This window comes from Adiantum capillus-veneris, chromosome 13 (assembly GCF_014529385.1).
Source record: "Adiantum capillus-veneris isolate H3 chromosome 13, ASM1452938v2, whole genome shotgun sequence".
In the NCBI taxonomy this organism is placed as follows: Eukaryota; Viridiplantae; Streptophyta; class Polypodiopsida; order Polypodiales; family Pteridaceae; genus Adiantum; species Adiantum capillus-veneris.
Window position 1 is genome coordinate 76,494,545 of NC_140943.1, and position 20,940 is coordinate 76,515,484.

The window sequence follows — 20,940 nt, forward strand, 5'->3', positions numbered from 1 at the left end:
TGAAGGTGGTAATGCCTTGATTGGTGTAAGAATTTATGGCTCATCCTCCTCATTGGAATCATCCACCACAACACTTCGATAACGTGTTTTGTGCAATGGTCGCAACTTGACAAAGGGCTCATCCTCTTCCATCCTTGAATCAGACCCCGTGCCCATAGATGTGTTCCAAAGTCTTGACATGCTACATCAAGGAAGAAAAATGCAGCGAGGAAGAAAAACTCAGTGAAATAGAATTCTCAGCACTCCTCAAAATGATGTCCTCTTCCACTGCCTCGCATGCATAAGACATCTCTATCCTACTAACATCATTAATTTGATGCTCTACTTGAGTACCCTTTATTTCTCCAAAAAAAGTTTGAGCTGAAAATCATTCACTGGCTTGGCATTTACTTTTCCCAACTCATCGACGAAAATAAAACTATTAGGTCCCACAGACCTAACTATCTGGAATGGTCCTACAAACCTCAATTTCAATTTGCCAAGTCTTGGTCCCATCTTACTGTTGTAAACCATCACCCAATCTCCTGTAAAAAAAAATCTTGAACTTTATATTCTTGCTGATCCAAGATTGCCTTCTTTGTTTGATAACCTCTACAATATACATGCTCTAAATTCTATCCTCTTCCAATTTCCGTAATGCTTCCTTTTTGCAGTTGACCGACTCTTCAGATGATAGTTTCTGATGAACTACAACCCTAACTCTTGGTAATAGAAACTCCATAAGAAGTACTGCTTCCAATCCATTACACCAACTTGAATGGTGTGATGCTTGTAGTCACCTTAAATGCTGTCCTAAAAGCCCAAAGTGCTGAATCCAACTTCTCATCCCAATTTGTCATGTTTTGATTCACCAACTTCCTAACTATCCTGAGCAAGATCTTATTGGTACTCTCTGCTTGTCCATTTGCCTGAGTATAATACATGGTTGATTTTTTGTGCAGTATCATATGCAATTCAATTAGTTTACTGATCACTCTATTAATAAAATTTCCTCCTTGATCAAAAACCAACTCAATAGGGCATCTAAACCTGGTCATAATAATTTTTTACAAAATTTTTGCCACACTCCTTGCTTTGTTATCTCTCAAAGCCACAAATTCCACCCATTTTGTGCAATAATCAGTTGCAATCAAGCCTTGCAGGTGGCTTGATAGGACCAAAAAAATCCAATGCCCACTTTTGAAATGGTTCCAAAGGTAATATAGGTTGCAAGGCCATCCTATCGACATTCAATGGCCTGCCCTCCCTTTGGCACAACAAACACTTCTTATTGAATTCCTGAGCATCCTTTATAACAGCCGGCCACCAAAGTCCAGCTTGAAATATTTTTCTTGCAGTAACATCATGTGAAAAACGTCCTCCTGAATTACCTGCATGAGCCTCTGCTAGTAATTCTCTTTGTTCAAACTCACGAACACATCTCCTGATCACTTGATCAATTCCTCTTTTGTAAAAAACACCTGTAATAACTATAAAAGGTTTACTTCTTAATGCTAATTTTTCCTCTGATCCTTAGTCATTGCTTCAACTAACACCCCTTCACTCAAGAACTAAAGCATATCATCATACTCGTCTCCTGATTGGTCAGTCACCTGAACTAGAAACAGCTCTGCATCAAGCAACTGATAAGACACTCCTCCAAAATCTTCCTCTCTTGTTTCTGATCTACTCAAATAATTGGCTAATACATGAAGTCTGCCTGGAGTATGTATCGCCACATAGTCAAATTCTTGCAAAAGCAGTATCCTCTTGGCCAACCTCCCTAAAAGGTGGGGTTTATTCACCAAGTAGATCAATGCCTGATGATCCACATGAAAAATTACCCTATTTTCCAATAGGTAATGTCCAAACTTTTGTAGTGTAAAAACCATTCCCAAGCACTCCCTCTCAGTAACTGTGTAATTCTTCTTTGCAGGTGACATTACCTTGCTTGAATAGTAAATAGGTATGAGCCAACCTCTACTGGTTTCTTGCATTAATGTTGTACTTACTGCTACATGAGATGTATCCACAAAGATGTGAAAGTGTAACTTCCAATCATGAACAATCAAAATTGGTGCTACAGTCCACATGTTCTTTAAAATCATGAATGCCTTGCTTTGTTCTTCTCCTTGTTCAAATACAACATCCTTCTTTATAAGCTTTGTTAATGGTGTGCATACATGAGACAACCTCTACTGGTTTCTTGCATTAATGTTGTACTTACTGCTACATGAGATGTATCCACAAAGATGTGAAAGTGTAACTTCCAATTATGAACAATCAAAATTGGTGCTACAGTCCACATGTTCTTTAAAATCATGAATGCCTTGCTCTGTTCTTCTCCTTGTTCAAATAAAACATCCTTCTTTATAAGCTTTGTTAATGGTGTGCATACATGAGCCAAATACCTCAAGAATCTGTTATGCCACTTGACTTGGCCCAAAAATCTACTCAATTGTTTAATTGTTCTTGGTTCTGGTGCCTTATTGATAGCCTCCACCTTTTTGGGATCAATAGACACCCCTTCTTTAGAAATCACATGCCCTAAAAGAACTCCTCTTTTAACTGCAAATTCACATTTGACTGGGTTTAATGACAATCTGAATTCCTTGCAATTTTGAAAACACAACAATATAGAGTGTGCTCCCCAAAGTTTCTTTACTCTTACTACTCTTTACCAGGGCCTCCCCAAAATCATTGGATAAGAGCAAGTAGATTATTCTAGTTTGAGAACTACAAAGTTGGCTACAAACTACATTCCCCCAATTGAGATTTGCAAATTCCTCAGAATCCCTAAAGGCTAAATCCGTCTCTGGTTTGCCATCTTCACTTGAAAAGGTGTTAGATCCCATTTCAAGAGATTCAAAAGAGAATATTAACTCTTCACCCGCCATCCAAGAATACTCTTGGAACAAACACCTTCCCAATAGATACCCCCACTACTGATACCTTGTAATCAACATCCATTGGTAGGACTTCACACGCTTCTCCACAAATACTTTCTTCACCTTCCCTACCTATTTCCTGACTTGTACCTTTCGCTTCATTAGTCATCTTTTCAACAATTGTTGGGAAAATGCAGGTACCAACCTCAACATTTTCTTTATAGTAATTGCTATTGGACCTGACAACAAAGCTTCAAAAATTCATCACCACTCCCTGCTCTTTCAGTAAAGTCTTGCCTTTCTCTAATGCACTTTTTCCTTGGTCAGCCAAGGATCTTGCAGCAAAATCCCATTCTTCAGGTGGTATATTCCCTCCTTGGGACTCGCATACTTTCTTGAGTGCTTCTGTTTTCACTGCTCTGTGCTCCTTCCAATTCACAATGCCCTGATCTTCTTTTTCCTGCACTTGGATTTGATTTTGATCTTATTACAACCATGAATTCAATGTAACCACTACTTTCAGGAATATCCTAATTTGGATACATGTTGAATAGTCACAATTGTAATGCTTAACCATTCCCTGAGTAGATTGACACTCTTGTACTTTCTGATCAGGTTTCTATTCCTCTTGATGAAACCTTACCCTATCCTAAATCCATTCTTCCTCACTCCATTCTTCTTCAATCCATTCCTCCAACACCACTAAATTAGCCTCACTTGGAGGTCTTTTTTGTTGTTGGGGTGGACGTTGTGGATTCTGTTCCTGAGGCATGTTATTATTGTTGTTATTTTTATTGTTGTATCTAATGAAAGGAATGCCTCTATCATTTCTGTATCTACACCACAGTTCACAATCAGGACCTTGTCTATGTCCCATTTCTCCACAGTAATTACATTGCAACTGCTGCATATTATTCTGACCTCTGTTTTGGTATCCCCAATTATATGGGTTCTGGAACCTTATTTGAGGTGCAGGTCCCTGATATCTCCTATTAACACCTTGAGGAGCTACCAGATTTGAAACTGCCTCCCTCATTCTTTTGAGTAATATACTTAGGTCTTCATCCCCTGAAATCTGGATTATAATAATAATTTTCATACTCATGGCCAAACTTTTACAAACCTTTCAATATGGTTTTCCTAACATTCCAAACTGGCTCATTCTAATTGTATGCAATTTTTCTTGAATAATTTTGTTGATTGCATTTGCAGTTACTACTTCCTTTTCGTGCTTCTTTTCCTTCTTTTGCTTACCCTTATCCTTTTCTTCTTTTTCTTCTTCTTTTCTGACCAATCTTCATCATCAATATTAATATCCTCTTCGGTATCCTAATCTGAATCTTCATCTTTTGACTTTGAATCATCCGATCCTAAATCTGAGTTCTTACTCTGCTTTTTCTTCTTGTCCTTTAGTTCTTCCTTACCTCCATATCTTCTTTCAGCTCTTGCAGCTGCTTCAACCAAATCAATAAAATCCTATGCATTTGCTAACGAGGGTCTCCTTGCTACTGCACTGTTGAACTCCTTTTCAAATCCCTTACAAAAATAGTCTCTCAATTGCTCCATAGAAGGATGTTGTGGTGCCTTTAATCTATTATTCAAATTTTTAAATTTTTGTGTATAATCTTCAACCAACAAGTCTTTTTGCTTCAATTTTCTTAACTTCTTCAAAATGTCTTCAGGTGTTATATCCTCCCTGAACCTTAATAAAAATATCTGCTTCAAATCATTATAATCAACAAAAGATACCATGCCATACTACAAAAACCAATCCATGGTCTTACCCTACAATATTGCTACAAAATGCTCTTTCTTCACTCTATCCGGATGTAATGCGTCATATCCACTTGCAGACCACCTTGTTTGAAACTGACCAACGTAACTGTTAGCATCTTAGAACTTTTTCCCGTTGAACTTTGCCGCATCCAGTTTGGGATTTGGTGCAACCATTGGAGATATTAGAAATGCTCCGAGTACTCTTACTGGGAGTGTATTGAAAGGTAAAATACGTGTCCCTGATGGTACAAACTGCAATTGTCTTCTTGCCCTTAAGACTGTCTGAGCTAGCAATACATTAACCAATTGTCCCAAAAGTGGTTTTGATGTGGGAGGAGTCGTTTGTTGGACTCCTTGGTTTGCAGATGGGGTCTCCTCCAGCCCGTGTTTAGGTTCTTGCACTTCAGTCCCCACCCCAACAATTCCTACTCCTGCAGTAACCTCCCTTATAGGTTCTTCTTGGTCATTACTAACAGACTCTTCTTCCTATCTTCCCCTTGCAGAGAACTCTCTGCTTAGTCTAAACCTTGTGTCATATGAGTCTTGTGGTAAATTAGACCCTTTCTCTGATCCACTCATGCATTGATTCTTCTCTTCTATCTTAAATACTGTACCAATACTTTACTTTCATATAGACTGTAACATGAAGGAAAATTGCAGGCACTAAAAGGTAAAAATGATGTAACTACCTTGTCAGCAGTTGGAATTTTGATTGCCCTTGGTAGATTCGGGAAGAACTCCTCTAAGAACTTTGCTGCATATTCCTCAGACTCTTCCTGTGGGGTTACCCAATTTGAGAATTCCCTCAGGTGGTCTATGTCAACCAACATGTCAATTCGTTGCTGCATTTCTAAGTGCTATATGGTTCAGGATGAGTTTGAACCAATTGCAAGATTGCCAAAAGTTTTTAGGGGCTCACAAACCTAACAGGTATTAAAAGTACAAGAAACATGCAGTATAAAGGAAAAGAATTATATGAGATTGCATATTAAGTCATAGAACTACAAAGCATATGAACAATAGACACCATGATTGAGAGAAAGAAGGTATCGCTTTAATGTATATTCATCATCATCATAAAAAATACAATCCCAAAACAATAGTACAACTACAAGAAGATTGTAAACTGCTACACGACATAAGACAATTTGAGTATTTCAAACTACCTAAGCATTAAGCACTTTTGTAAACATGCCCCTAACGTTTAAAACTAAGACCTTAGTTACAATCCAAAAAAAAAAGTACCCTGACACATCAGGCACTAACACTAAGTGACAAACAACTCAAGAGAAAGAAGTGCCTATTGTGCCTAAAATTGCAATCCCTACCCATCAAGAAGAAGCACCCAAGAATCTCCTCCATGATTCCCTCTAGTAGACTCTCAGACAATGCCACCACCTCCTACAATGGAGATTAGGATATCTTAAAGATAACCACCAGAGTTCAAGTATATTTTGAAAGAATTAGCTCTTAAAGACTAAAATAAAATGCCCAAACCCTAGAGGATGGAGTTGATGCAGAAAGAAAAATGGAAGAACAAATTGGTCAAGAAAAAAGTAGCAACCCCCAACCATCATGAAAATAGCACTAGATTTTCCATGTCATACCAACCAAGGGGTAAGAGTCATCTAGAAATTAGTGGCAAAAAATAGATGAAATTTTTTTACAATCAAGAGCATCCTCACAAGAGAAGATCCACAAAAGTGGAAGTCGTTAGAATAAGACCTTATGCAATGGGGTCAAATCTAATATTTTGGCATCTCCCATCCTTATCCAACTCCAACTCAATAAGCACAATCCAATAAATACTTCACTATTCAACAAGCAGCAACAATAAAAAAACCGTGCACTCACTTTTGTATCCCCAAAGGTGTAGAAGATCTTGAGCTAGCTTCCAAGATCAAATGTTTAAATGAACAAAAGCCTCAACAAGAGAAGGATTGACAAGAGAGCCACCTTCTCCGCATTGCTATTACTAATTTTGAAAATGGATAATTAGTGAAGTCACCCAATTTTCCCTGCATTTTTCTCAAAATGGTTGTAAGTATGAGAAATCCTATCCAGCCCATGGTTCTGTAACTAAAGCCTCATCTTTACTTGATTGGCCTAAGGTCCTTTTATCAAATGATCTCGTAGACTCATCCATGTTGTTCAATTGTGACCTTCAACCAATAAACAAAATCGTATGATTTCTTTAGCATGATACATCAATGATTTTCATGCATGCTACAACAACTCTTTTCAGATCCTATAAAAAATTACATTAAAGCCAAGTCTCCATAATCAAGCACAATTTACCTTTGGAAATTCTACACGAGTATTGTCCCACCATCTTTGAAGCAAAGGCTACAACAACATGCACCATTGATCTCTTTGCATAAGGAAACTCCCAATACGGTGCACCATTTATGACCTCCGCTCCTTGAGACCGCCTTGCAAGCTGCCAAAATAATTGATCATGTATTCTTGTCCTTCTTCATTTGTCTTAAAAGGAATAGTAACTAAGAACATGATCATGTATAGCTTCCTTGATTTTCAACCCACAACTACATGTTAGGTCAAACATTTTTGCCACCCAAACATGACAACAACACTACCCTTCATTATTTCCAACGCTTCTATTTTATGATCATGAATAGTGTTGATGTTATGTAGACAATATAACCTCAATGCTATGTCTACTTGCATGCTAGTTTGCGTCATTCTCCTAAGATTTTTTTGAAAGAAAGGGCTTTCCCCCCTATTATAAGCCTTGACTTGAAGATTGGCAATGCTGTTGAAAGACTAGCCAAACATCATCCATAGGAGGAGCCCTCTTTGCAAGCCTTGTCCTCACTTGGATGATCTCCCGATAACTAATCTCAAGGAAAAGGATATTCAAAGAGTCCTAGCTAATTTTTTTAATTCACCTTCTTAATTATTAGATGATTCCATTAGCCTATCTAAACTCAAGGACCGTACGAGTCACAAAGACCGATTCCCGCAAGCCTTATATTCAACCAATAAAAAATGTTGCACGAGTGAGGAATACCAATTCCCAAAAGCCCTACATTCAATCAAGAAAAAATACATGTAAAGTCCTTCTAAAACAAGATGATCTTTTACATAGGATTTTCCCTTTCAGTAAGGATAAAATAAATTCCTCTTAGAGCAAAATAAACATCATAGGATCAAAGTTTTGGAAATAGGGTAGTTGTAAGGATAGTGCAAAATACATGCATTAAGAATGCGTTCATTCACATTATATCAAACGTGCATCTTCTTATAGTTCATATACAACAACCTAGAAAAGTAGAAGTGGGGTATAGTTGCATATATGGACGCCACCCCAATGCAATTGCAAGGTCAATGTACTCATTGAGTTTGATAAGCTCAAATTCAAGATTTCTCTAATACATTTCCCTATGATGTGTAGGTTTGTATAAGATAAATTGAATATTCAAAAGTACACTTTAGTACTTATTTCCCTAGAACAATCATTATTAATTTCCCTATTACAATCATTTCAAGTTTATCCTTGTTGTGAAACAACCATTACTAAATTTCATCCTTGACTTTTATGCAATAGAAAATGTTGTAGATACCTTTGTGATAAGCTCTGCAGCATGAGGTTGACACCAACCACATAGCATTTGAGACTCCTGTACATAACACTTTTCGAAAGGTTTATTTTTTGCATCCAAGTATCCATGTCTTTGTGCTTGCTTGGATGGCACATTTAATCTACGGGTAGGGCACGACTTCCATTTCTTATTATTTGTAGGGAGACACAGTGTTGGCTCTCCACCTACTTCTACATGGAGCTTTTGTATGACATGTGCTATTTGCTCTACATTTTCCCTCATTTTCTCACTACATGATGAGAATTCTAATTGGCTGTATGCTTTATTCATGTACAATGCCCTAGCTACTCGTGACTCGGCCTAAAAAAACATCACAATATAATAAAAATGTTTTCCTTTTCTATTTCCCTTTGGACATGCGCAGTACAATGCCATATTCTATTTAGCCACTATATCAAAATGAGAATTGATAATTTATTTTCTTTGTATACATTTCACAAACCATACCTCCTTCTGATGTTTCAATTGAAGCAAGCAATACTAAAAATAAAATAACAAAAAAATTGCAATGAGATATTGACAAGTATAAAAGGACATACAACAATGAAAATGATGAGGAGGCCATCTAGAACATACTTTGCTTCACTCTTCTGGCAACAATTGCTAGCACTTCATCATGGCATAATGCCATGATGTTTGAAGGATTTGATCAGCATGGGGTTTCATTCCCTGGTGGATTATGCAAGACAACGTTTCAAAATTCTGTGAAAATGCCGAGCTCAACCAAATTGCCTTGTAGTGCGTTTTGAAACACCTATTATTGTGTAGTGAACTCCCTTGCCACTTTGTTTTTTCCACCATTTTGTAGGCCTTTTGATATGCCACCTAGTAAGAGGACAATGACCACACTTTCTTGGATCTTCTGCAACTACCACCTATCAAAACACTTGTGTTTTGATATGTTGCTATAATTGTTTGGGCTTGCCTTCTTAAGATGTCAACCCCCACTCTACCTACTTGGGCTCTGATAGCACTATTAGGTACTAGCGACTGTGGGGGATCACAATGTAGGACAAGCATGGTGGGAGACAGAGTGTGCAGAGCAAGGGTGAAAGAGAGAGAGCAGAGAGAGATAATTGACTAGTAAAATCGAATATAATGCTATATCTTTGATTAAAACACTTATTACATATATGTAGCAAAGGGATAACAATAGCAACCATGCCTTTTACCCATGCAAACTCTAGACTAGGGAGTGGTTCTCCTCAGTTCTCTTATAGGGTATGATCCCATATGGGTTAGAGAAACATTGACTAGGGCTTGAAACCCAACATTGAGGATATAGCTTGAACTATGAATCCATAAATGTTTTGAAAAGAAATCCCAATCAAATGCATGTTATTGTTGAACAATCATTTGAGACACTTCATGCAACAATACATCTTTTGTGGAAGCCAAATTATAGGATATGTTTGTCACCACCTTACACGATATAAGATTCAAAACAGAGGATTTATCCATGCCCATCTTATCTTGTGGGTCGATGAAGATGCCACCTAGAAAATTGCATCGGAGAACTGCTCATATCCCCATAGTAGAAGCTGCCAGTAGTATACATGCAGAGACACTTTGAAAACTTTTCCTCAAGAAGAAAATGATTTTATATGGTGATATATATCATACACACAATAATACGGGTAAGTGAGAGTATGTATTTCCATGTGATACCCAGCTAGACCCTCTCCCAATTCTAGATCCTCATTGCTTGAAGTGGATGAACTATTGATCAAGTTACGAAGCATTGGAATGATTTGCCACATACCACCCAACCATTCTTATTCTTTAGGGGAGCTCATATGAATATCCAATGCATCAAAAAATCATCAATATCTTATTATTTATTTTTTCAAATACACAAGGAATTGGCACACTAAACATATCTAGAGAAGCGGCCACCATCAAATCAAGCTTAGAAGGACTAGACTAGATTAAATTGTAGGTAATGGTTTTGTCATTCCTAAGTAAGCCAATTTTAGCAATAGATGCTACAGTGCACTACTTATAGATTCCCATTATATCAAAAAGTGAGGTTGTTCAATACGTAGATTCCTTGCCTTCCAATCTCAAGGAAACAATCTCATGGCATCACATCTTGTCTAGATCACACAATGTTGTGATGCATGCTCTAGACTTGTATTGTGCTAGACCAATCATGCTCAAAAATTTAGCATTCTTTGAATATCACAAGAATCATAACGCTCAAGATCCCTCTCCATAAAAAAAACAAGCTCCACTCTTATCAAACACCCTCATGAATACTATCGTGCATAAGAAAAGGCTCATCAAATCTACAAAATATCGCCCAAGACACCACACAAAGGTGTTATTTTATAATATCTTTCTTCATTGTACATACTCTCATACAAAAGACAAATTGATATCCCATGAACATAGATCAAGATCTTAGTTTGTGGAGTGCCATATGAGGAATATAATTTAGAGCCTATAGGTGAATTTATGTTCAATCATTCTCATTCAGCTACATAAAGTCTTTATTGCATCATTATGTCATTTTGTATTTTGTCTCAAGCTATCATGATTCTTACTATAAAAAACATGACAACAAGATCCATGTACTGCTACAGTACATGGATCTTGTTGTCATGTTTTTTATAGTTGAATCATGATAGCTTGTGAAGACAAAATACAAAATGACAAATGATGCAATAAAGATTTTATGTAGCTGAATGAGAATGATTGAACATAAAAGTCACATATAGGCTCTAAATTATATTCCTCATAATGGCACTCCACAAACTAAGATCTTGATCTATGATCATGGGATATCAATTTGTCTTTTTTATGAGTGTATGTACAATGAAGAAAGATATTATACAATAACACCATTATGTGTGGTGTCTTGGGCGATATTTTGTAGATTTGATGAGCCTTTTCTTATGCACGATAGTATTCATGAGGGTGTTTGATAAGAGTGGAGCTTGTTTTTTTTTATGGAGAGGGATCTTAGCGTTATGATTCTTGTGATATTCAAAGAATGCTAAATTTTTGAGCATGATTTGGTCTAGCACAATACAAGTCTAGGCATGCATCACAACATTGTGTGATCTAGACAAGATGTATGCCATGAGATTGTTTCCTTGAGATTGGAAGGCAAGGAATCTTCGTATTGAACAACCTCACTTTTTGATATAATGGGAATCTATAAGTAGTGCACTGTAGGCATCATTGCTAAAATTGGCTTACTTAGGAATGACAAAACCATTACCTACAATTATATCTAGTTAGTCCTTCTAAGCTTGATTTGATGGTGGCCGATTCTCTAGATATGTTTTGTGTGCCAATTCCTTGTGTTGTATTTGAAAAAAATAAATAATAAGATATTGATTGATTTTTGATGCATTGGTATTCATAGAGCTCCCCTAAAGAATAAGATGGTTGGGTGGTATGTGGCAAATATTCCAATGCTTCGTAACTTGATCAATAGTTCATTCCACTTCAGCAATGTGGATCTAGAATTGGGAGAGAGGGGTCTAGCTGGGTATCACATGGAGGAAATACATACTCTCACTTACCCGTATTATTGTGTGTATGATATATATCACCATATAAATATCATTTTCTTCTTGAGGAAAAGTTTTCAAAGTGTCTCTGCCATGTATTACTACTGGCAGCTTTACTATGGGGATATGAGCAGTTCTCCGATGCATTTTTCTAGGTGGCTTTCTTCATCGACCAACAAGATAAGTGGGCATGGATAAATCTCTGTTTTGAATCTTATATCGTGTAAGGTGGTGACAAACATATCCTATAATTTGGCTTTCCACAAAAGATGTATTGTTGCATGAAGTGTCTCAAATGATTGTTCAACAATAACATGCATTTGATTGGGATTTCTTTTCAAAACATTTATGGATTCATAGTTCAAGCTATATCCTCAATGTTGGGTTTCAAGCCCTAGTCAATGTTTCTCTAACCCATATGGGATCATACCTATAAGAGAACTGAGGAGAACCACTCCCTAGTCTAGAGTTTGCATGGGGTTTAAAAGGCATGGTTGCTATTGTTATCCCTTTGCTACATATATTGTAATAAGTGTTTTAATCAAAGATATAGCATTATATTCGATTTTATAGTCAATTATCTCTCTCTGCTCTCTCTTTCACCCTTGCTCTGCACACTCTGTCTCCCACCATGCTTGTCCTACATTGTGATCCCCCACAGTCGCTAGTACCTAATAGTGCTATCAGAGCCCATGTAGGTAGAGTGGGGATTGACATCTTAAGAAGGCAAGCCCAAACATTATAGCAACATATCAAAACACAAGTGTTTTGATAGGTGGTAGTTGCAGAAGATCCAAGAAAGTGTGGTCATTGTCCTCTTACTAGGTGGCATATCAAAAGGCCTACAAAATGGTGGAAAAAACAAAGTGGCAAGGGAGTTCACTACACAATAATAGGTGTTTCAAAACGCACTACAAGGCAATTTGGTGAGCTCGGCATTTTCACAGAATTTTGAAACGTTGTCTTGCATAATCCACCAGGGAATGAAACCCCATGCTGATCAAATCCTTCAAACATCATGGCATTATGCCATGATGAAGTGCTAGCAATTGTTGCCAGAAGAGTGAAGCAAAGTATGTTCTAGATGGCTCCTCATCATTTTCATTGTTGTATGTCCTTTTATACTTGTCAATATCTCATTGCAATTTTTTTGTTATTTTATTTTTAGTATTGCTTGCTTCAATTGAAACATCAGAAGGAGGTATGGTTTGTGAAATGTATACAAGAAAATAAATTATCAATTCTCATTTTGATATAGTGGCTAAATAGAATATGGCATTGTACTGCGCATGTCAAAGGGAAATAGAAAAGGAAAACATTTTTATTATATTGTGATGTTTTTTTAGGCCGAGTCACGAGTAGCTAGGGCATTGTACATGAATAAAGCATACAGCCAATTAGAATTCTCATCATGTAGTGAGAAAATGAGGGAAAATGTAGAGCAAATAGCACATGTCATACAAAAGCTCCATGTAGAAGTAGGTGGAGAGCCAACACTGTGTCTCCTACAAATAATAAGAAATGGAAGTCGTGCCCTACCCGTAGATTTAATGTGCCATCCAAGCAAGCACAAAGACATGGATACTTGGATGCAAAAATAAACCTTTCGAAAAGTGTTATGTACAGGAGTCTCAAATGCTATGTGGTTGGTGTGCAACCTCATGCTGCAGAGCTTATCACAAAGGTATCTACAACATTTTCTATTGCATAAAAGTCAAGGATGAAAATTTGTAATGGTTGTTTCACAACAAGGATAAACTTGAAATGATTGTAATAGGGAAATTAATAATGATTGTTCTAGGGAAATAAGTACTAAAGTGTACTTTTGAATATTCAATTTATCTTATACAAACCTACACATCATAGGGAAATGTATTAGAGAAATCTTGAATTTGAGCTTATCAAACTCAATGAGTACATTGACCTTGCAATTGCATTGGGGTGGCGTCCATATATGCAACTATACCCCACTTCTACTTTTCTAGGTTGTTGTATATGAACTATAAGAAGATGCACGTTTGATATAATGTGAATGAACGCATTCTTAATGCATGTATTTTGCACTATCCTTACAACTACCCTATTTCCAAAACTTTGATCCTATGATGTTTATTTTGCTCTAAGAGGAATTTATTTTATCCTTACTGAAGGGGAAAATCCTATGTAAAAGATCATCTTGTTTTAGAAGGACTTTACATGTATTTTTTCTTGATTGAATGTAGGGCTTTTGGGAATTGGTATTCCTCACTCGTGCAACATTTTTTATTGGTTGAATTAAGGCTTGCGGGAATCGGTCTTTGTGACTCGTACGGTCCTTGAGTTTAGATAGGCTAATGGAATCATCTAATAATTAAGAAGGTGGTGAATTAAAAATATTAGCTAGGACTCTTTGAATATCCTTTTCCTTGAGATTAGTTATCGGGAGATCATCCAAGTGAGGACAAGGCTTGCAAAGAGGGCTCCTCCTATGGATGATGTTTGGCTAGTCTTTCAACAGCATTGCCAATCTTCAAGTCAAGGCTTATAATAGGGGGGGGGAAAGCCCTTTCTTTCAAAAAAATCTTAGGAGAATGACGCAAACTAGCATGCAAGTAGACATAGCATTGAGGTTATATTGTCTACATAACATCAACACTATTCATGATCATAAAATAGAAGCGTTGGAAATAATGAAGGGTAGTGTTGTTGTCATGTTTGGGTGGCAAAAATGTTTGACCTAACATGTAGTTGTGGGTTGAAAATCAAGGAAGCTTAACATGATCATGTTCTTAGTTACTATTCCTTTTAAGACAAATGAAGAAGGACAAGAATACATGATCAATTATTTTGGCAGCTTGCAAGGCGGTCTCAAGGAGCGGAGGTCATAAAATGGTGCACCGTATTGGGAGTTTCCTTATGCAAAGAGATCAATGGTGCATGTTGTTGTAGCCTTTGCTTCAAAGATGGTGGGACAATACTCGTGTAGAATTTCCAAAGGTAAATTGTGCTTGATTATGGAGACTTGGCTTTAATGTAATTTTTTATAGGATCTGAAAAGAGTTGTTGTAGCATGCATGAAAATCATTGATGTATCATGCTAAAGAAATCATACGATTTTGTTTATTGGTTGAAGGTCACAATTGAACAACATGGATGAGTCTACGAGATCATTTGATAAAAGGACCTTAGGCCAATCAAGTAAAGATGAGGCTTTAGTTACAGAACCATGGGCTGGATAGGATTTCTCATACTTACAACCATTTTGAGAAAAATGCAGGGAAAAATTGGGGTGACTTCACTAATTATCCATTTTCAAAATTAGTAATAGCAATGCGGAGAAGGTGGCTCTCTTGTCAATCCTTCTCTTGTTGAGGCTTTTGTTCATTTAAACATTTGATCTTGGAAGCTAGCTCAAGATCTTCTACACCTTTGGGGATACAAAAGTGAGTGCACGGTTTTTTTATTGTTGCTGCTTGTTGAATAGTGAAGTATTTATTGGATTGTGCTTATTGAGTTGGAGTTGGATAAGGATGGGAGATGCCAAAATATTAGATTTGACCCCATTGCATAAGGTCTTATTCTAACGACTTCCACTTTTGTGGATCTTCTCTTGTGAGGATGCTCTTGATTGTATAAAAAAATTTCATCTATTTTTTGCCACTAATTTCTAGATGACTCTTACCCCTTGGTTGGTTATGACATGGAAAATCTAGTGCTATTTTCATGATGGTTGGGGGTTGCTACTTTTTTTTCTTGACCAATTTGTTCTTCCATTTTTTTTTCTGCATCAACTCCATCCTCTAGGGTTTGGGCATTTTTATTTTAGTCTTTAAGAGCTAATTCTTTCAAAATATACTTGAAACTCTGGTGGTTATCTTTAAGATATCCTAATCTCCATTGTAGGAGGTGGTGGCATTGTCTGAGAGTCTACTAGAGGGAATCATGGAGGAGATTCTTGGGTGCTTCTTCTTGATGGGTAGGGATTGCAATTTTAGGCACAATAGGCACTTCTTTCTCTTGAGTTGTTTGTCACTTAGTGTTAGTGCCTGATGTGTCAGGGGGTACTTTTTTTTTTGGATTGTAACTAAGGTCTCTTAGTTTTAAACGTTAGGGGATGTTTACAAAAGTGCTTAATGCTTAGGTAGTTTGAAAATACTCAAATTGTCTTATGTGTGTAGCAGTTTACAATCTTCTTGTAGTTGTACTATTGTTTTGGGGATTGTATTTTTTTTGATGATGATGAAATATACATTAAAGCGATACCTTTCTTTCTCTCAATCATGGTGTCTATTGTTCATATGCTTTGTAGTTCTATGACTTAATATGCAATCTCATATATTTCTTTTCCTTTATACTGCATGTTTCTTGTACTTTTAATACCTGTTAGGTTTGTGAGCCCCTAAAAACTTTTGGCAATCTTGCAATTGGTTCAAACTCATCCTGAACCATATAGCACTTAGAAATGCGCAGCAACGAATTGACATGTTGGTTGACATAGACCACCTGAGGGAATTCTCAAATTGGGTAACCCCACAGGAAGAGTCTGAGGAATATGCAGCAAAGTTCTTAGAGGAGTTCTTCCCGAATCTACCAAGGGCAATCAAAATTCCAACTGCTGACAAGGTAGTTACATCATTTTTACCTTTTAGTGCCTGCAATTTTCCTTCATGTTACAGTCTATATGAAAGTAAAGTATTGGTACAGAGTATTTAAGATAGAAGAGAAGAATCAATGCATGAGTGGATCAGAGAGAAAGGGTCTAATTTACCACAAGACTCATATGACACAAGGTTTAGACTAAGCAGAGAGTTCTCTGCAAGGGGAAGATAGGAAGAAGAGTCTGTTAGTAATGACCAAGAAGAACCTATAAGGGAGGTTACTGCAGGAGTAGGAATTGTTGGGGTGGGGACTGAAGTGCAAGAACCTAAACACGGGCTGGAGGAGACCCCATCTGCAAACCAAGGAGTCCAACAAACGACTCCTCCCACATCAAAACCACTTTTGGGACAATTGGTTAATGTATTGCTAGCTCAGACAGTCTTAAGGGCAAGAAGACAATTGCAGTTTGTTGTACATCAGGGACACGTATTTTACCTTTCAATACACTCCCAGTAAGAGTACTCGGAGCATTTCTAATATCTCCAATGGTTGCACCAAATCCCAAACTTGGATGCGGCAAAGTTCAACGGGGAAAAAGTTCTAAGATGCTAACAGTTACGTTGGTCAGTTTCAAACAAGGTGGTCTGCAAGTGGATATGACGCATTACATCCGGATAGAGTGAAGAAAGAGCATTTTGTAGCAATATTGTAGGGTAAGACCATGGATTGGTTTTTGTAGTATGGCATGGTATCTTTTGTTGATTATAATGATTTGAAGCAGATATTTTTATTAAGGTTCAGGGAGGATATAACACCTGAAGACATTTTGAAGAAGTTTAGAAAATTGAAGCAAAAAGACTTGTTGGTTGAAGATTATACACAAAAATTTAAAAAATTTGAATAATAGATTAAAGGCACCACAACATCCTTCTATGGAGCAATTGAGAGACTATTTTTGTAAGGGATTTGAAAAGGAGTTCAACAGTGCAGTAGCAAGGAGACCCTCGTTAGCAATGCATAGGATTTTATTGATTTGGTTGAAGCAGCTGCAAGAGCTGAAAGAAGATATGGAGGTAAGGAAGAACTAAAGGACAAGAAGAAAAAGCAGAGTAAGAACTCAGATTTAGGATCGGATGATTCAAAGTCAAAAGATGAAGATTCAGATTAGGATACCGAAGAGGATATTAATATTGATGATGAAGATTGGTCAGAAAAGAAGAAGAAAAAGAAGAAAAGGATAAGGGTAAGCAAAAGAAGGAAAAGAAGCACGAAAAGGAAGTAGTAACTGCAAATGCAATCAACAAAATTATTCAAGAAAAATTGCATACAATTAGAATGAGCCAGTTTGGAATGTTAGGAAAACCATATTGAAAGGTTTGTAAAGTTTGGCCATGAGTATGAAAATTATTATTATAATCCAGATTTCAGGGGATGAAGACCTAAGTATATTACTCAAAAGAATGAGGGAGGCAGTTTCAAATCTGGTAGCTCCTCAAGGTGTTAATAGGAGATATCAGGGACCTGCACCTCAAATAAGGTTCCAGAACCCATATAATTGGGGATACCAAAACAGAGGTCAGAATAATATGCAGCAGTTGCAATGTAATTACTGTGGAGAAATGGGACATAGACAAGGTCCTGATTGTGAACTGTGGTGTAGATACAGAAATGATAGAGGCATTCCTTTCATTAGATACAACAATAAAAATAACAACAATAATAACATGCCTCAGGAACAGAATCCACAACGTCCACCCAACAACAAAAAAGACCTCCAAGTGAGGCTAATTTAGTGGTGTTGGAGGAATGGATTGAAGAAGAATGGAGTGAGGAAGAATGGATTTAGGATAGGGTAAGGTTTCATCAAGAGGAATAGAAACCTGATCAGAAAGTACAAGAGTGTCAATCTACTCAGGGAATGGTTAAGCATTACAATTGTGACTATTCAACATGTATCCAAATTAGGATATTCCTGAAAGTAGTGGTTACATTGAATCATGGTTGTAATAAGATCAAAATCAAATCCAAGTGCAGGAAAAAGAAGATCAGGGCATTGTGAATTGGAAGGAGCACAGAGCAGTGAAAACAGAAGCACTCAAAAAGTATGCGAGTCCCAAGGAGGGAATATACCACCTGAAGAATGGGATTTTGCTGCAAGATCCTTGGCTGACCAAGGAAAAAGTGCATTAGAGAAAGGCAAGACTTTACTGAAAGAGCAGGGAGTGGTGATGAATTTTTGAAGCTTTGTTGTCAGGTCCAATAGCAATTACTATAAAGAAAATGTTGAGGTTGGTACCTGCATTTTCCAACAATTGTTGAAAAGATGACTAATGAAGCGAAAGGTACAAGTCAGGAAATAGGTAGGGAAGGTGAAGAAAGTATTTGTGGAGAAGCGTGTGAAGTCCTACCAATGGATGTTGATTACAAGGTATCAGTAGTGGGGGTATCTATTGGGAAGGTGTTTGTTCCAAGAGTATTCTTGGATGGCGGGTGAAGAGTTAATATTCTCTTTTGAATCTCTTGAAATGGGATCTAACACCTTTTCAAGTGAAGATGGCAAACCAGAGACGGATTTAGCCTTTAGGGATTCTGAGGAATTTGCAAATCTCAATTGGGGGAATGTAGTTTGTAGCCAACTTTGTAGTTCTCAAACTAGAATAATCTACTTGCTCTTATCCAATGATTTTGGGGAGGCCCTGGTAAAGAGTAGTAAGAGTAAAGAAACTTTGGGGAGCACACTCTATATTGTTGTGTTTTCAAAATTGCAAGGAATTCAGATTGTCATTAAAACCCAGTCAAATGTGAATTTGCAGTTAAAAGAGGAGTTCTTTTAGGGCATGTGATTTCTAAAGAAGGGGTGTCTATTGATCCCAAAAAAGGTGGAGGCTATCAATAAGGCACCAGAACCAAGAACAATTAAACAATTGAGTAGATTTTTGGGCCAAGTCAAGTGGCATAACAGATTCTTGAGGTATTTGGCTCATGTATGCACACCATTAACAAAGCTTATAAAGAAGGATGTTTTATTTGAACAAGGAGAAGAACAGAGCAAGGCATTCATGATTTTAAAGAACATGTGGACTGTAGCACCAATTTTGATTGTTCATAATTGGAAGTTACACTTTCACATCTTTGTGGATACATCTCATGTAGCAGTAAGTACAACATTAATGCAAGAAACCAGTAGAGGTTGTCTCATGTATGCACACCATTAACAAAGCTTATAAAGAAGGATGTTGTATTTGAACAAGGAGAAGAACAAAGCAAGGCATTCATGATTTTAAAGAACATGTGGACTGTAGCACCAATTTTGATTGTTCATGATTGGAAGTTACACTTTCACATCTTTGTGGATACATCTCATGTAGCAGTAAGTACAACATTAATGCAAGAAACCAGTAGAGGTTGGCTCATACCTATTTACTATTCAAGCAAGGTAATGTCACCTGCAAAGAAGAATTACACAGTTACTGAGAGGGAGTGCTTGGGAATGGTTTTTACACTACAAAAGTTTGGACATTACCTATTGGAAAATAGGGTAATTTTTCATGTGGATCATCAGGCATTGATCTACTTGGTGAATAAACCCCACCTTTTAGGGAGGTTGGCCAAGAGGATACTGCTTTTGCAAGAATTTGACTATGTGGCGATACATACTCCAGGCAGACTTCATGTATTAGCCAATTATTTGAGTAGATCAGAAACAAGAGAGGAAGATTTTGGAGGAGTGTCTTATCAGTTGCTTGATGCAGAGCTGTTTCTAGTTCAGGTGACTGACCAATCAGGAGACGAGTATGATGATATGCTTTAGTTCTTGAGTGAAGGGGTGTTAGTTGAAGCAATGACTAAGGATCAGAGGAAAAATTAGCATTAAGAAGTAAACCTTTTATAGTTATTACAGGTGTTTTTTACAAAAGAGGAATTGATCAAGTGATCAGGAGATGTGTTCGTGAGTTTGAACAAAGAGAATTACTAGCAGAGGCTCATGCAGGTAATTCAGGAGGACGTTTTTCACATGATGTTACTGCAAGAAAAATATTTCAAGCTGGACTTTGGTGGCCGGCTGTTATAAAGGATGCTCAGGAATTCAATAAGAAGTGTTTGTTGTGCCAAAGGGAGGGCAGGCCATTGAATGTCGATAGGATGGCCTTGCAACCTATATTACCTTTGGAACCATTTCAAAAGTGGGCATTGGATTTTTTTGGGTCCTATCAAGCCACCTGCAAGGCTTGATTGCAACTGATTATTGCACAAAATGGGTGGGAATTTGTGGCTTTGAGAGATAACAAAGCAAGGAGTGTGGCAAAAAATTTTGTAAAAAATTATTATGACCAGGTTTAGATGCCCTATTGAGTTGGTTTTGATCAAGGAGGAAATTTTATTAATAGAGTGATCAGTAAACTAATTGAATTGCATATGATACTGCACAAAAAATCAACCATGTATTATACTCAGGCAAATGGACAAGCAGAGAGTACCAATAAGATCTTGCTCAGGATAGTTAGGAAGTTGGTGAATCAAAACATGACAAATTGGGATGAGAAGTTGGATTCAGCACTTTGGGCTTTTAGGACA

At 37.2% G+C, this 20,940-nt stretch overlaps 1 protein-coding gene across 1 annotated transcript; it reads right to left on the reverse strand.

Annotated features, from left to right (window-relative positions):
• Nucleotides 1-33: 33 nt before the first annotated feature.
• LOC147444289 (uncharacterized) lies at nt 34-923 on the reverse strand. The gene is made up of 2 exons (XM_086528093.1): nt 754-923; nt 34-181 (listed from the first exon to the last, which is right to left on the reverse strand). The coding sequence occupies exons 1-2, from the start codon at nt 921-923 to the stop codon at nt 34-36; spliced, it is 318 nt and encodes a 105-aa protein (XP_086384219.1).
• Between the last annotated feature and the right edge of the window lie 20,017 nt (nt 924-20,940).

Bases quoted from the DNA above. Each gene is read 5' to 3' on its own strand.
- LOC147444289 (XM_086528093.1), bottom strand. From the start codon at position 923: ATGTATTATACTCAGGCAAATGGACAAGCAGAGAGTACCAATAAGATC. The intron at 182-753 runs GTTGGTGTAATG...TCCTTGATGTAG, and splicing joins ACAAGCATCACACCATTCAA to CATGTCAAGACTTTGGAACA.